At 50.2% G+C, this 18100-nt stretch overlaps 1 protein-coding gene across 2 annotated transcripts in view; it reads left to right on the top strand.

Moving 5' to 3' along the window:
* LOC138491105 (probable cation-transporting ATPase 13A4) overlaps positions 1-18100 on the top strand; it is an 891483-nt gene that overhangs the window by 640246 nt on the left and 233137 nt on the right. For both annotated transcript variants that reach the window (XM_069617424.1, XM_069617425.1), the window contains one exon: positions 17523-17632. In XM_069617424.1, the coding sequence (XP_069473525.1) occupies positions 17523-17632 (110 nt within the window). The remainder of the gene's footprint in view (positions 1-17522; positions 17633-18100) is intronic.

An 18100-nucleotide genomic window follows, 5' to 3' on the forward strand; every position in this document is an offset into this window, starting at 1 on the left:
ACAATGTACTGGCCCATATGGACAGACTTCTCAACCTATTGACTCTCTAAGGCGGGTGACATCGGATTTGCGTGGGTGTCTGGCGGTGAACCAATGCAATTTGTAATGTGGAATGTTGCGCCATTGAAGTCTATGGAAGACCGTGCTGTATTGAGAGGCTGAAAGCAGGGGACGCCCTCCAAAAGCAGGGGAGGTGCCAGGCATTCGTGGGTCTTCTGTGTGCCTTCAGCAGGGTCTCTCGAGTGATCGTATTGCTGACACTGTGGGGTCTAGGCATCCGGGAAGGATCTGCTAGCGGTGGCATCTGTGGTGTATTACACAGGGACAGACTACCGAAGAGGTAAGCGTGGGTAGGCTGTTCATTCTAGCACCCCTTCTTTTGAATCTATCCACTTATTCATTGAAAGATGGGTCAGAATCATGTACCTGCAATGTCCCAAGAATGGCAGAGTCATGCAGAGGAAACCCCTGCCCCCCACCCCCCCGTTGCTCTCTGGGTTACTGATTTCAAGGGAAAGAGCAGCCTGCCATTGAACCCTGGTAACCCCAATGTTACGGAAGCTTCTAGGAAAGAACCCGCTCCAATATTTTGTGGTGGGCAATTGCGACCCTGTGCACAATGTGATTATTTGAGGATAAGACTTTTGTTGTTGCTGACTTGGAATATGCTTGAGGGCAAAGCAATGATTGAAATCACTCAAGCCTTTGGGACCATTTTGCAACTGTCTAATGGGTCACCACACTCATTGTTGAAGCAAATACTGAGCCTGCACGCCTGCAAGACAGTCGCCTCAGACGGATAGGCGGAAGGATGTATGAGGCTATCTATCACCGGGCTGTCAATTTTCAGGAAGTGGAAAACAGATTTCTGTGGAGTGTCCTTGGACCACCAGGCAGTACCGCAACATTTCACCTCTACACTCTAGTAGGGACCCCTTTCATCGCGATTGCTTCACAGTTGGTGATACTTCGGATGTTCTTTTGGGGTGATAACATGACACACACAATTTTCAAAATGTGACTTGGGAAATGGAATCCGTGGCTGTTATATATTCGCAAGAAATGTCATTTAACGGGATATTTTAACTGGTATCAAACCAAGTAATGTCCCGAAAGAAGGTCAACTAACTGTAAAAACACACAGAGACACAAGCATCTAGTGCCAGGGATAACCCCACAGAGGGTGCGCCTCCCTTCCTGCCCCAATAGAGGAGGGGAAGAGCATCAGGCAAACACAGGAGAATCTAGTGCCAGGGATAACCCCACGGCAGGGAGCGCCTCCCTTCCTGCCGCAATAGAGGATGTGAAGAGCATCACGCAAAGACAGGAGAATTTAGTGCCAGGGATAACCCCACAGCAGGGAGCGCCTCCCTTCCTGCCCCAATAGAGGAGGGGAAGAGCATCACGGTAACACAGGAGAATCTAGTGCCAGGGATAACCCCACGGCAGGGAGCGCCTCCCTTCCTGCCGCAATAGAGGATGTGAAGAGCATCACGCAAAGACAGGAGAATCTAGTGCCAGGGATAACCCCACAGCAGGGAGCGCCTCCCTTCCTGCCCCAGTGGAGGAGGGGAAGAGCATCCCACAAAGAAAGGAGAATCTAGTGCCAGGGATGACCCCACAGGGGGGAGCTCCTCCGTTCCTGCCCCAATAGAGGAGGTGAAGAGCATCCCACAAAGACAGGAGAATCTAGTGCCAGGGATAACCCCACAGCAGGGAGCGCCTCCCTTCCTGCCCCAATAGAGGATGTGAAGAGCATCACGCAAACACAGGAGAATCTAGTGCCAGGGATAACCCCACGGCAGGGAGCGCCTCCCTTCCTGCCGCAATAGAGGATGTGAAGAGCATCACGCAAAGACAGGAGAATTTAGTGCCAGGGATAACCCCACAGCAGGGAGCGCCTCCCTTCCTGCCCCAATAGAGGAGGGGAAGAGCATCACGGTAACACAGGAGAATCTAGTGCCAGGGATAACCCCACGGCAGGGAGCGCCTCCCTTCCTGCCGCAATAGAGGATGTGAAGAGCATCACGCAAAGACAGGAGAATCTAGTGCCAGGGATAACCCCACAGCAGGGAGCGCCTCCCTTCCTGCCCCAGTGGAGGAGGGGAAGAGCATCCCACAAAGAAAGGAGAATCTAGTGCCAGGGATGACCCCACAGGGGGGAGCTCCTCCGTTCCTGCCCCAATAGAGGAGGTGAAGAGCATCCCACAAAGACAGGAGAATCTAGTGCCAGGGATAACCCCACAGCAGGGAGCGCCTCCCTTCCTGCCCCAATAGAGGATGTGAAGAGCATCACGCAAACACAGGGGAATCTAGTGCCAGGGATAACCCCACAGGGGGGAGCGCCTCCCTTCCTGCCCCTATAGAGGATGTGAAGAGCATCACGCAAAGACAGGAGAATCTAGTGCCAGGGATAACCCCACAGCGGGGAGCGCCTCCCTTCCTGCCCCAATAGAGGAGGCCAGGGATAACCCCACAGCAGGGAGCCCCTCCCTTCCTGCCCCAATAGAGGAGGGGAAGAGCATCCCACAAAGACAGGAGAATCTAGTGCCAGGGATAACCCCACAGATGGGCGTGCCTCCTTTCCTGCCCCAATAGAGGAGGGGAAGAGCATCCCACAAAGACAGGAGAATCTAGTGCCAGGGATAACCCCACAGCAGGGAGGACCTCCCTTCCTGCCCCAATAGAGGAGGGGAAGAGCATCCCACAAAGACAGATGAATCTAATGCCAGGGATAACCCCACAGTGAGGAGCTCCTTCCTTCCTGCCCCAATAGAGGAGGGGAAGAGCATCCCACAAAGACAGGATAATCTAATGCCAGGGATAACCCCACAGTGAGGAGCTCCTTCCTTCCTGCCCCAACAGAGGAGGTGAAGAGCATTTGGCATTTGCTAGAAGAGTGAGGAGAGACACGCAGCTTGTCAGTGTTGTTTGGTCTTTGCCCACCATGGACTGCCTTAGCCACGCCTATCCCTGTGGCCACTCCCTACCTGACCCTCTCTGACACAACGCATCCTCCTGGGAAATCTTTGCGCTAGCTCTGACAGCAGGAACATCACAATGGGCCTCATTATGGGTTTGGCGGTAGCCGTGCCGAAATGGCAGGCATGGCTACCGCCATGCTCGCTACCGGCACCACCTCCTGCGACTGGGCAGTAACCGGCCCATTACGAGATAAAGAGGCCGGTAATTGCCCATTCGCGGGAGTCGGTAATGTGGGCTCCCGATCCCCATTCTGCCCCATAGTGCACAATGGGGGTGGGGAGCATGGTTGCACCAGCACCGTTTATAACGTTGGCGGTGCAATCACGAGTTCTACTTGTGGGTGCCGAACAGCCCGCCAGGTGAGACTTGGCGGGCTGTCAGGAACCTGCGAGAGAACCTCGGAATAAGGTGGTACGGTATGGGCGGTGCCGGTGCCATACCGGCACCGTCCATACCGTACCGTACCGCCAGGTTTGTAATCAGGCCCGGGGCCTCATTACGAGTTTGGAGGCAGCCATGCCCTTTGTAAGGGCATGGCTGCCTCCAAACTCGGGTCCGGGTCCGTGGTCCCTGAATGGGGAAATACCGGGCCATTCCGACTTTGGAAGGCCCGGTATTTCCCCATTCAGGGAACCCGGACAATCCCCATTCCCATTTGAGCCCCTATAGGGCTCAATGGTAATGTGGAGGGAGCTAATAACGGGCCCATCGTTGTTAGCTCCCTGGTCCCCTTGCGGGACCTGCAAAGGACCTCTGGCCTGACCAGACGTCTAGAGCGGGTCCCGCAAGGGAACCTCGTAATGAGGTGGTACGGGGTTAATGGTGCCGGCAACCTTACTGGCGCCGTTAACCCCTTACCGCCTCAGTTGTAATGAGGCCCCAATGTCTGCTGTTTAAGGCCGGTGTTATTTCTAAGCGGTCTGCTGAGATTTAACAGCTTAATTGCAGCTGTACATGTTCATCTGGTGTCATAAAAACTCTTCACTAACTGGGCTTTCAGCCACTTCATTTATATCTGTTCCTTGCACAGAAAGCCTGTTAAAAACTAGCATTGACAAAGCCAACAGTTTTGACTTGTGTATTAGATAGGCTAGGGTCTGTATCCTGCGACTGTTCAGATGTTTTGGACTACAACTCCCATGATAACTCACCATTTACTATGCTGAGAAGGGCTGATGGGATTTGTAGTGCAAAACATCTGGAGATCCAAACATTGCAGACCCATGCTGTCATATGCCCGGGTAATCAGACCGTTTTCAAGATTTTGGTATTGTATGGCCTCTGCTAAATGCCTACCCCATACCTACAAACAAAGCCCAAACTGTTGGCTTTGCCAACAAGTCTCGTGGTGTGTTTATTGTGTGAGGTCAACTTGGAGGCGGTGTCGGTAACATAGTTCTTGTATTAGGTGTAGAATTGTGTGACGTTGAAGCCAAAATGATTTCAGAAATGTCTCCAACTGCCCTTCTTGATGCAACACATCCATTGAGAGGAGCACCAGTAGACATGTTAATCGCATGCCACATGTCAGCAGGCGGGGACAAGACACCTCTTAAATCTCCATGCCGCTACGGAGGCAGTAGCAGGCTGCTGCCCAGAAGGGCCATCATTGGGAGACCTTGCTGAAGGATGACGTTCCTGCGGCCTCCTGTGGCCACCAGGGAAGAGCTGCGCAGCTCACTGCAACCCTCCAGAGCGGGGTCCTGGGCATCGTATTCACACTGACACAGGGACGTCAATCACACAGTATTGGGAGGACGTGTGTTGAGGGTGTCACACAGATCTCGGATAGTACGTGGTCTGGGAGAGAGTTTGGGATTCTAGAGCATGTGGATTAAGGTGAGTGTGGCCTGAAAAAGAGGCACGGTGCGGCGGATGTGTGCTCCCTGATGGTGCATGGCGTGCAGATGTCTGCTTCCCGAGAAGGCACGGTTTGACCCTTATCTGCTCCCTGAAGGGGCACGGTTTGACGGATGTCTGCTCCCTGAAGGGGCATGGTTTGGCAGATGTCTGTGCTTGCTCCGTGAAAAGGTACCGTTTGTTTGATGTCTCCTCCATTAAGAGGCACGGGTTGGTGGATGTCTGAACCGTGAAGAGGCACAGTTTGGTGGATGTCTGAACCGTGAAGAGGCACAGTTTGGTGGATGTCTGCTCAGTGAAGAGGCACAGTTGTTTTGATGTCTGCTCCATGAAAAGGCACAGTTTGCTTGATGTCTCCTCCATTAAGAGGCACCGTTTGTTTGATGTCTTCTCGATGAAGAGGCACAGTTTGACGGATGTCTGCTCCCTGAAGGGGCATGGTTTGGCAGATGTCTGTGTCTGCTCCATGAAAAGGCAAAATGTGCTTGATGTCTCCTCTATTAAGAGGCACAGTTTGGTGGATGTCTGAACCACGAAGAGGCACAATTTGGTGGATGTCTGCTCTGTGAAGAGGCACAGTTTGTTTGATGTCTGCTCCATGAAAAGGCACAGTTTGCTTGATGTCTCCTCCATTAAGAGGCACCGTTTGTTTGATGTCTCCTCAATGAAGATGCACAGTTTGACGGATGTCTGCTCTCTGAAGGGGAATGGTTTTGGATGTCTGCTTCCTGAAGTGATACCATTTGTTTGATGTTTGCTTCCTGGCCCTGAAGAGGTATAGTTTGTTTGATGTTTCCTCCATTAAGAGGCACAGTTTGGTGGATGTCTGAACTGTGAAGAGGCACAGTTTGGTGGATGTCTGCTCCGTGAAGAGGCACAGTTTTTTTGATGTCTGCTCCATGAAAAGGCACAGTTTGCTTGATGTCTCCTCCATGAAGAGGCACAGTTTGTTTGATGTCTCCTCCATTAAGAAGCAGACTTTGGTGGATGTCTGCTCCGTGAAGAGGTACAATTTGATGGATGTCTGATCCCTGAAGAGGCACAGTTTGACAGATGTCTGATCCCTGAAGAGGCACAGTTTAACGGATGTCTGCTCCCTGAAGGGGCATGGTTTGGCAGATGTCTGCTTCCTGAGAGATACCGTTTGTTTGATGTTTGCTCCCTGGCCTTGAAGAGGTACAGTTTGTTTGATGTCTCCTCCATTAAGAGGCACAGTTTGGTGGGTGTCTGCACTGTGAGGAGGCACAGTCAGCGGAGAGAGCAGCAGGATTGACCTGGCGTTGGGCTTTGCTCCCAAATGAAAAGTGTGTTGGGAGGGCAAAACAAAAAGGGACAGTATTAGTACTGGGGCTGAACTGGAAGCCATTCATGAGCCACTGGGCCTGTGACAGCTGACAAAGTTTATATGTCCTCTTACTACGGCAATAATGGCATGTCTGGTGGCCGATCCTGCAAGTAAGTGCCGCTGCTCAAGCCGATAGGCCCAAGTGAAGCAGGTTCTTAAAATGTGGCAATGAGTGGCGTGTGATAGCATGTAGCACGCAGCACCCATGTTGATAGACATGCAGTGTCTATCAGCATGGGCCCTGAGCAGGCCACATGAAGGCACAGACGGAGGCCGGAATGAGGTACATTATGGGAACAAGGGAGGCAAGGGCCAAAAGGTGGGAGAGGTTGAAGTGAAAAGCAGGGAGGGATATGGGCGGAGAATAAGGCCGACAGAGAGATAGGGTGGCAGAGTTGGAGAACACACAGAGGACGCAAGGGAAGGGGCAAAGAAGGGAGAAGACAACATAAGTGGGCAAGTCTGGTGGGTGAGATGACACCAGTGTGGAGTGGGAAGATCGCAGCGAGGGAGGAACACGGCAGAGCAGGGAACGCATGCATTTACTGCCAGATGGAACCCTGGGTCCCTGATTCCTGATTGGTCTGTAGTGACTCTTGGGGGGCTAATGGCTCGAATGGCCTGCTGCATGGTAGAAAGACAATGGGGATCATTACAAGGTTAGAGGTAGCCATGGTGCTATTAGCACCATGGCTACCCCTCTTACCGCATACCGGGTCCGGGTTCCTCGAATGAGGAATTACTGGGCTATCCAACCTTGGAGGACCCGGTAATTTCTCATTCAAGGAACCCGGACCCGCTACCTCCCCATTCCCATTCGAGCCCCCATAGGGCTCAATGGGAATGGGGAGCATGCTAATAACGGGGCCGTTAATAACGGGCCCGTTATTAGCATACTGGTCTTTTATCGGCTCCCACTAAGGGCGCCTGGTAAAACCAGCCGCCCTTAGTGGGACCCGCTAAAGGACCTCGTAATACGGCGGTAAGTGGTTAACGACACCAGCACCATTACCGGCGCCATTAACCCCTTACAGCCAAGGTCGTAATGACCCCCCATGTATAGAAGCTTGTATAGCGGAGTATATAACGTGGCTAGGCCAGCAATATTTGGACAATGGATGCTGGCTCAGATTAAATATAGCCAAGCTACCTCAGAAGCAGGCCGAGGCTGTAAGCCTCAGGAGAGGCGTGAAAACAGCTCTGTGTGCAGAACCGATGACGTGTCAAGGTTGGCCCAGAGCAAAGATGCTATTTTGGGTGGATAAGAGCTAAGCACAAAGGGAGGACATGGATAAGCACTGAATGTGGGACATTCTTCATAGATGGAAGAAGATGAAAAGATCTTCGCCGCCACCTTCTCCCCCACCCCCCCACCCCTGGCTGACACACACCCTGACACAGTCCTGTCTCTTCTTTATTCTTCTATCTCTGTTACTCTTGATGCTCTTGCCCCTGTCATGAGGATCCATTTGAAGTCCAAAGCCAAGTCCAATTCCTGGTATGACTCTGACCTAGCTACACTTAAACGTAAGTGTAGGGCGGCTGAGAGGAAATGGAGGGCTTCTTGTTCACCCTCTGACAAACTGGCCTGTCGCCTGCTCCAAAGGCAATACCGATTCTCTGTCCACACCAAGAAGAGAGTCCACATCCAAGCCTGTGTCTGGGCGTTATCCAACAACTCAGCTGAACACTTTAAAATCTGCAAGGAACTGGTCAACCCTGCTGCAGTCTCTACCCCTCCTCTTGCCTCCCAGGCTCTCTGCAATGCCCTTGCCTCTCACTTTATCTCAAAAACCGAGGACATCCTGTCCACCCTCTCCTCCCTTGCCCCATCTCTCCCATCTCCGTCTGTGCTTGCTGTCCCTCCTTCAGCCTCCCCCACCCTCTTTCTCCTCCTTTCCTGTTTCTCCCCTGATCAGGTCGCTAGACAAGTCCGATCTATGATACCCTTGTCAAAACACCGTAATCCTTGTTCCTCTAAAATCATCAAAAACCGCAATGATACTCTCGTTCCTGCCCTTCCCGATTTCTATAACCTCTCCTTTGCCTCAAGAAACTTCCCATCTCCACTGAAACACTCCCTTGTGCATCCTCTTCTCAAGAAACCCACATGTGATCCTTCTTGTCTGGCTAACTATCATCCAATTTCCATTACTCCCTTCCTGGGCAAACTCTTGGAAAAGCTGGCCATCTCTCAGCTTAACCTTCTCCATGACCACCAGTCTGGCTTCAGATCTGCCAGAAGCACGGAAACTGCTCTCCTGAACATCTGTGAAGATCTGCTTTCCAACCTTGATTCTAATATTCCCTCTGTCCTCATCCTTTTCAATCTCTCCTCTGCTTTCGACACAGTCAACCATACCATCCTGCTCAACCGTCTCTGTGATAACCTGGCTATCACTGATCAGGCTCTGGCCTGGCAGACCTCTTTCCTCTCTGATCGACCCTCCCAAGTCCAACTTGGGTCCTTCCTTTCATCTATCTCCCTTTGTACCTGCGGTGTTCCCCAGGGGTCTAACCTCTCACCCTGGCTCTTCAACCAATACCTGGCAACTCTCGCTCATTGCATTTCCATTCTCTGCTCACATTTTCAGTACTACACTGACAACACTCAACTCATTTTCAGGCTGCCCTCGACCACCTCCCCTCCTTCTCCCACATCTGATTGCCTCACTGCCATTTAAATTGGTGTGCGGCCAACGCTCTTTGTCTGATTCCAAGCAAGACGAAGATCCTCCTCATTGGCGCACCTTCACAATCCTTTCCCCTCACTCTCTGGCCGGCCTCCCTTGGCCCTCCTCCTACCCCCACCTGCGAGGCTAAGAACCTCAGGGTCACCTTTGTCTGGACACTTTCATTCTCTGCCCACATCTCCGATGTCTCTAAAAAGTCAAACTTACTTTACCTCTTCAGAAGTATTCTTCCTTTCCTCTCCTCCCCCCTCACTGTCTCCCAAGCTCTGGTTCTCTCTAGGGTGGGCTATTGTAACAGCCTCTTTCTTAATTTAACTGCCTCTACTCTCCGCCCTCTGCAACTAATCCAGAACAGGACTGTGAGACTTCTCCTTGGCCTCAAGCCCTGGGATCGTATCTGTCCAGCTCTGATATCTCTCCATTGGCTCCCAATGCATGCAAGGATTAAGTTCAAAACCCTTTGCATTGTCCATAAAGCTTTCTGGGGCCTGGGTCCAAAATACCTTCATCTATCCCTCTGCAAATACCCCCCCATGCTCTTCGCACCTCTACCTCCCTCATGGTTACTTGTTTTTCAACGAAATGAGCTAGTTTAGATCTCTGTCCTCAGCTGGGTCATCCCTCTGGAACAGCCTCCCTACCACTCTAAAACTTGAGGAGAACAATCTCCGGTTCCCGAAGCACTAAGACCTTCCTCTTTGCCTCTGCCTTCTCCCCCCCCTCTCCCCTGCTGATCTGTCCTCTCTCGGCACTGTGCACCTGGCCACCCTCTCTCCTCCGGGCCCAGGTACCTGCTCACCGTGCCACCCTCCCGCACTGCCTCCCGGCCACCCCTTGCACTAGGTTCTGTATATGTACCCATACAACCCTCCCCCCTTCCTCCTGCACTTATCAGACCTACTGTGTCTTCTGCCTTAAACCCAGCACTTGCCACTTGCTGGCTGACCAACTACGATTATTTGTTTATTTATTATTATTTGTATTTTATTATTTATTTGGTTTCTCCTTTGCACTCTCCACTTCCCCCCTTCCATGCACGTTTCTCCTCTCCCTCTCCCATGCACTTGCACGTTCTCAATGTCACTGGGCCTTGTAAGATCGTTGTTATTGTTTCTCCTCTGTTCCCATCCCTTGCCTAGACGCGCTCTGAAACACTTGTGTACGAGCGCGATAGAAATAAAATATCATATCATATCTGTGAGAGCCAAACTGCTGGCCAATTAAATGTGTATAAAGTTCATACGAGATTGAGTGAGCAAGTCTGTAGAGGACAAGAAGAGCAATAGCACCCTGCATAATTGAATCAAATAGTATTAAATAGAAGGCCGAAATTGAGACATTTGTGGTCTTATCACATGTTACCCGAAGTCAGAAAAAAAGGCTATTCATTACAGCCTTAAGGTAAGATAGTGGTGAGATAGTGGTGTGCTCACACACCCTTTAATGTTCTAGGAAAGTGAGCAGCAACAAGTTCAACTACAAACGGAAGACTTTGCTGATGGCTTACCAATGTCAGATGATGGACTAATTGGGAAAATGGGGAGTAATCTGATAGTATTCAAACACCTAGGTTTTGTTTCACGTATGTGCTGCAAGTGAGATAAAAGTCCAGGATTGGGATAGAATGCCAACCAATCAGTAGGGTTGGGTGCACAACCTAACATAAAATGATGCAGGAGCCAATCCACTGATTTGTCTGCTATAGTCAGTACTATATGTGTTACGAGGGAGTTCAAGGAGTGGCCTGCAGACAAGGGGTAGCCAATGAAGCACTGATCCTTATATATTCTATAAGCAGATATGTTCCCCTAACCAATCCCTCCCTTTCATAGGTTTTGTATTTTGCCACATAGAATGATGTCATAGATGACGCATATTGGGGTATTAAACCTCTGTGTAGTCAAGTTTGTGTGTGATTGTGCAAGCATCAGGCCGATGTCTGCCAGTTGACCCTGCTTTATTAAATTAAGAATAAAGTAGTATTTAGCCATATTCTTTGAGTCGGTCCGGTTATTTGGTCTAAGATCTATTATTGTAACTCCATCTAGCACTAAAGACACTTCAAGTTGCTAGAGCACAACAAGCATTGGAATAGCAAAAACAAAAACAATGGGGTTCATTACGAGGTTGGCGGTAACCATGGCGCTATTAGCGCCCTGGCTGCCTCCAAAACCTCACCAACTCCGCCCTGGTGAATGGAGCTATTACCACCCCATTCCAAGGTTGGCAGGGGTGGTAATTCCCCATTCACCAGGGCCCTTCCCCATTCCCATTTGAGCCCCCACAGGGCTCAATGGGAATGGGGAAGGTGCTAATAACGGTACCGCAAAACCAGGCGTTAAGGGAGGACCCGCAAAGGGAACTTGTAGTAGGGCGGTAAGGAATTACCGGTACCGGTGCCCTTACCACCCGGGTCGTAATGAGGCCCAATATCTTGTTTAAGCTTTAGATATAATTTTGAGGAAACAAATTGCAACTTGAAAATACACTTCAGGTGTGCATTCCAGGACTGGGGCCTCAGTGCTCGGGGCTTCAAACATGCAGCGTGCACTTTGCCCATGTCCTCGTGATGCCGCTGCACTGAGATGGGAGGAGCACGAGGGAGGGAGAGCTGGGATGAGCAATGGAAGGAGAGGATGGAGATGGAGTTACTGTGGAAACAGCGGGTGGTGGAGTGAGAGGGTGATGGAGGTGGTTGAGGGGAGATTGAAGAAGGAACATTGAATAAGACAGGGAGGGTAGAGGAGGTGTTGGTCAAGTGGCAGTGTACGAGTAGTAGGGTGGGTTGCTGGCAGTGTAATGAGGTGAGGTATGCTGGGAGAGGATGACACCAAGTGAGGTTGGGTGGGTTGGTGGGTGTAAAGGAGATGTGGTTCGGTGCTATGGGTTACGGATAAGGTAGGTGGGTGAACAGGGGTGAAAGAGTTGAGGCAGGGTGTCTGCTGGGGGAGAAACGCGGTGAGGTGGGTTGGTGGTGTGAAAGAGGCAGAGCATGGCGAGGGTGCAGACTCTAGTCTCATTCTGCTTCACATACTCATGTAATAATACGAATGATCTTTGGCACCAAATTGTTGCATACACATGGGCACAGGGAACATTTAATAGCATGATTTAATAGCACGTATGACATAATCAAAGGAGTGCCCCAAAGTGATGGCTCTCACAATTGCCACCTTACAGTTCTCAAATATACAAAGAAATACTTTTTGAGAGGTGCAAAGGCCTCCTGTCCAGTCCACCTGAAGACATGCACTCCTATCTGGGGACTGAGGAGGAGCTGCCGCCTCTCTGCACACAGCCCTTTAATATTAAAGCAAGCTGCTGCACTTATCTACAGACCCACATTTCAAATAGGATGACAGGTCAGCTGAATTCTCCAAGAAGGTAATTGGTGCTCTTTTGTCAGCATCTTGTAAATTTCGCTCATTCAAGATCCAGCCCATTCCCCACGCCCTTGCGCGCGTTGAGTAGGCAGCTCCGTGCACTCATTGAGGGAAATAGCAGCTCGAACAGCTGACTTGCTTCCAAGTTACACACTTGGATTGTATTCGAAACGCCGCAGAACCAACGAGATTTCCATCATTCCAAGATGGCCGCCGCCACTTCTCGCTAGCTTGCCTGACCCCAGGCCCCCTGACGCCGCCAACCCCCATTGGCCACCACTGAACCTACATCTACCTATCAACGAACGCCGGCAGGCGAAGCCGGCACGCCTCCAAGACATCCACTAAGGCACCCGACCCGAGCCGATGCCTCACTTCCCCCTTTGGTAGAGCTGGAGCTCGCGCCACCCCTGGGCGTTGCAGAGGAGCCCCTCCGAACTCCATCAGGCTACCACAATGCCAAGGTAAGGCAGAGGATCACCACAGACATCCTCCTGCTTTCCTGCATCCCTTTCCACCCCTTGCGCGCGTTGAGCAGACAGCTCCGTGCACTCATTGAGGGAAATAGCAGCTCGAACAGCTGACTTGCTTCCAAGTTACACACTTGGATTGTATTCGAAACGCCACAGAACCCACGAGATTTCCATCATTCCAAGATGGCCGCCGCCACTTCTCGCTAGCTTGCCTGACCCCAGGCCCCCTGACACCGCCAACCCCCATTGGCCACCACTGAACCTACATCTACCTATCAACAAACGCCGGCAGGCGAAGCCGGCACTCCCCCAAGGCACTCACTAAGGCACCTGACCCGAGCCTGACCAGAGTCTACCGAGTCAGAGGCAAGGACCCCTGCATCTCTGGCCCAAATCCACGCCGGCCCACAGCCACTTCCACACTCCTGGCGCCGTAAGCACCCGCGGCACTCACTGCACCGCCTATACCTAACCCCTCTTACAGCCAATGAACATTGCAGCAGCATCAAACTCTTACAGCAGGACTCATTATGCTGATACGCCCCAACACTATAACTACAAGCCACCCATGACGTTTAATAGCTAACTGTATTTTTGGCTAATACTCCCAGTCGCCAACATGTACTACTCTGTTGTATGCCTGTGTCACTCTAAAATCTAGTGCTGCGCTAATTTGCAAACATATGCTACCTTGAATCCAAATGTCAATCTGCAAACCTGCGCTACTCTGAATCTAGGTATTACTCTAAATCTAGGTGTCACTCTGTATCTAGGTGTTACTCTGTATCTAGGTGTTACTCTGAATCCAAGTGCCACTAAGTGATCCTATGTGCTTCTCTAGTCCTAGATGCTTTGCAAACATATGCTACTCTGAACTTAAATGCTAGTCTGCTCATCTCTAGGTGGCCAACACTATCCATCTACACACCAAATGCACACACTGCATCTTACCCGCCATACACAATGTTCCTCCCAGGCCTTTATTCTATACTACTGAGAATCGTTCTCCACCTCATTAATTCCTCATGCCTGCCCAGGCCACCCCTCAACCTGATCAGCCCAGGCACCACATCACCCACCTTCACTGAGCCTAGCTCCAGAATCATGCTATCCTACTCTCTCCCCCATGCCTCTCAGACAGGCTGACCAGACTACGATCCAGACTCCTCAAAATACATGAGCCCAAAGCCAGGGACTCCACACAATCCAAACTCACAAACCGAACCTCCATTAGCACCTGTGCTAACCTTACGCTAAAAAAAACCAAACTTAAACACCCCTACACCACCACAACCACTAAGAAAGTGCTAATCACAGCAACCACCCATACCCCTGCCAAAACCACTACCCCACCTATAAAAGCTGCTCTCATCAACGCTCGCTCCATAATTGCCCATGCCATGGACATCGCTGACCTCATCCTAGCTGAAGATCTAGACCTCCTAGCCATAACAGAGTCCTGGATCCATGCAGCTGCAGGCCCAGCCCTTTCGCAAGCCATCCCCACTGACTACACCATCATCCAAGGCGACAGAACTGATGCTAGAGGTGGAGGTTTGGCCATCATTGCCAGGACCTACCTTAACATCAGACTTAACTCCGCTACACACCTCCCATCATGCGAATCACTCACAGCCAAGCTACCCACTGCAAACTCCCAAACTATAACCATTCACCTGCTATACAGACCGCCTGGACCACTGGGATCCTTCGAGGAAGACCTCAGTGCCATCCTTACCGACAACCTAAAAAACTCTTCACAATGCCTCCTCTTAGGAGACTTCAATTTAGGTTACAAAGACCCCAAAGACAATCAAGCCACCCTCATCAATAACACTTTATCAGAACTAGGCTTCACACAAAAAGTATCCAGTTCCACTCATAACAAAGGGAGAACCCTTGACTGGATAGCAGACTACAACTGCGCCGTAACGATCACTAACAACACTCCCCAATCCTGGACTGACCACCACCTCCTCTCATTCTCTCTCGAGGCATCAAGCCCCATGTCCAACATGGTACTAGCAGCAGCCATCCCCACGAGAAGCAAAAAAAAACATTACAGTGGAAAAACTGATCCCGCTCATCCTTCCTACGCTTAGCCAACTCCAAGACTCTAATCCTAATGACCTCATAGAAGGCTATAACAACACCATGCGCACAGCCCTAGACGCCATTGCACCACTGAAACTCAGAAAATGCAAACCAAAAAAGCACCTCAACCAATGGTTCTCCAGTCATCTTAAAACCCTTAGATCGGAAAAGCGTAAACTGGAACAAGACTGGAGACAGTCCCCGACAGTTCACAACAAACTACTGCTCAACAAAATAACGGGCAACTATAAAAAAGAAATCATAGCGGCCAAACAAGAATCCTATAACCAGAGAATCTCACACTCCAATTCCAGCACCAAAGAATTATTTACTATTCTGAAAGAATTGGAAACACCGGTACTAATCCCAGATACCTGCATTAAGAATAAACAATGGTGCACCAGCGTCCAAAACGCACTAAACAACAAAGTCACCGGCCTCCAAACTAAAATTAAAAACAAGAAAGACTCCCTCACCAAACTAACCAATCCCTGCAACGCCCCCTCTAGCCCTACACTCCCACATCAGACACCCAACACCGCTCGCTTCAGCTTCTCCAAAGTCTCTACTCTCGAAGTAGAAAAAATCATTCTTGGTCTTAAACCCTCCAATTGCAAAGGCAAACTCTGCCCCCCACAAATAATTAAAGATGCAGCAAGAGACCTCTCGCCATTTATCACCAGACTCATCAATGCCTCATTCTCCTCAGGGTCAGTCCCCAGCAACCTCAAAGAGTCCTGGGTCCTCCCTCTTCTCAAAAAACCTTCCCTCGACCCGTCCATCCCGACCAACTACAGACCGATCACCACCGTCCCATTCCTGCTCAAAATACTAGACAAGACAGCATACCAACAAATCCAAAAATATCTTGAAACAAACCACCTCCTAGGCATAAGACAATCAGGCTTCAGACCCCAACATGGGACTGAAACCGCCCTGATAGATCTGAAAGCCCAAATAGACGCCCTTAGAGACAACGGGAAAACCACATTACTACTCCTTCTAGACCTCTCCGCGGCGTTTGACCTAGTTGACCATAAAATCCTCTGCAAGCACTTAGACTCAGCCGCCCACTTCTCCCAAGAAGCGATCAGCTGGATTGAGTCATTCCTCAACAACAGATCCATGCGCGTCTTCTCCTCATCTGCTGCCGCCGACCCCATGCCCATCACATGCGGAGTCCCACAGGGCTCTTGCGTCTCCCCCACTCTGTACAACGTGTTCACGATGCCCCTGTTTGACGATCTAGATGGTCTGGGTATCACCTACACTAATTATGCTGTGATACACAGATCCTCATCCCGCTGACGGGAGATTACAACCAGGATTTGGCCTTGGTGAACAAGGTTTATCTCATCATCCAGGCATGGATGGCTTCGCACAGTCTATGCCTGAATGATGACAAAACTGAACTCATCATCCTAGGTTCAACCTCCAACCTAACCAAACTCGACCACAGCTATGCCAAATTCATCATAGACGGGAACCTAATCAAGGTTTCCAAAGAAGTGAAAACACTAGGAATATACCTCGACTCCTCCCTTACCTTCCACAAACAGGTTAGCTCGATGGCATCCTCCACGGCTTACACATGTAAGCTTATAAGAGCAGCCAAACCCTTCCTTTCCACTCAGAGTTGCATTACACTAGCCAGAGCCTTGGTACTATCGAAACTTGACTATTGTAATGCCCTCTACATAGGAGCCAGCAAGCAAATCACCAACAAAATTCAGACGCTACAAAACAACGCTCTTTGGGCAGCGCTCAACATTCCCAGGAGGGAACACACATCCAACATCAGGAAATCCCATAACTGGCTCAGCACAACAGACAAAATCCTGCTTAAAGTAGCATCGCTCACCCACAAATGCCTGAACAACGCTGCCCCACACTACCTGGCAGACAGAATATGCAAACACATCCCCAACAGACCCGCCAGAACCCCCAACACTAACCTGCTCACTGTCCCCAGGTTTAAACGCACCAAAATGGACGGCAACAGCTTCCAGGTGAAAACACCTCAACACTGGAACTCCCTACCACCATCTCTCAGAACACCCCAATCTTGCTCACTTTTCAGACGCAACTACATCCATTGGATAAAGAACACAAACCATTAACACCTCTTACACCACACGGTTGCTTTAAGCTCTGTATGCCTATATGTAAATCTGTAAAATATATGCTCTGTATGCCTATATGTAAATTTGTAAAATATATGTAATCCTCTATATATATGTACTGCATTATCTCCTTCCTGCCTGCCAAACTGCACACATGTCCTTCATTGTCACACTGCAATTATGTAATGCAATGTATAAGCAACCTGTAACCAAGCTTTGAATTACCATGCTGCTCATGCGCCCTCATACCCTCGGGTCTGGTGCGCAATACAAATGAATAAATAAACAAACAAACAAACAAACATTCCCTATTCCAGGGGTCTGCAACCTGCGGCGCTTCACATATGTTGGCCTATGACTCCCATCATCCTTCACGATTCGCGATGCTGGCTAGGGATGATGGGAGTTATAGTCCAGAACATCTGGAGAACCAAAGATTTCAGAGCCCGGCTTTATTTTAATTGTGCATATGAAGCTATCCATGTTGAGGGTTCTGCTGGAGTGTATTTATGATCACGTGTTGTCTCCGGATCCAATTCTTAATAGAATGTCTCTGTGTGTTTCAGGCCTTGAAAATGGCACATGCCGGGGTCTCCCTGTCAGATCAGGAGGCATCGGTGGCTTCACCTTTCACCTCTCGAACCCCCAACATTCAATGTGTTCCAGAATTAATCAAGTAAGTTTGTCAATCTAATGTCAAGTAATAACCTATAGGAGATCGTCATTACAGGACCATGCTAAGCTGCGGCTCATCTAGACTCTGCTTAACAGTGCCCCCTCTAGGCTCAACTAGGCTATGCCCCCCCTCAAAGCTCAGCAAAGCAATGTCCTGCCAGCCTCAGATAAGCTATATCCCCTCCAGGCACAGCTAAGCTATGTCCCCTCTAGGATCAGCTAAGCTAAGTCCCCTCTTGGCTCAGGTACGCTATATACCCTCTAGGCTCAGGTACACTATATCCCCTCTAGACACAGCTAGGCTATATCCCCTCCAGGCACAGCTAAGCTATATCCTCTCCAGGCACAGTTAAGCTATGTCCCCTCTAGGATCAGCTAAGCTATGTCCCCTCTAGGCTCAGGTACACTATATCCCATCTAGACACAGCTAGGCTATATCCCCTCCAGGCACAGCTAAGCTATATCCCCT

Source organism: Ambystoma mexicanum, chromosome 10 (genome assembly GCF_040938575.1).
Source record: "Ambystoma mexicanum isolate Mex_15411 chromosome 10, UKY_AmexF1_1, whole genome shotgun sequence".
Taxonomy (NCBI): domain Eukaryota; kingdom Metazoa; phylum Chordata; class Amphibia; order Caudata; family Ambystomatidae; genus Ambystoma; species Ambystoma mexicanum.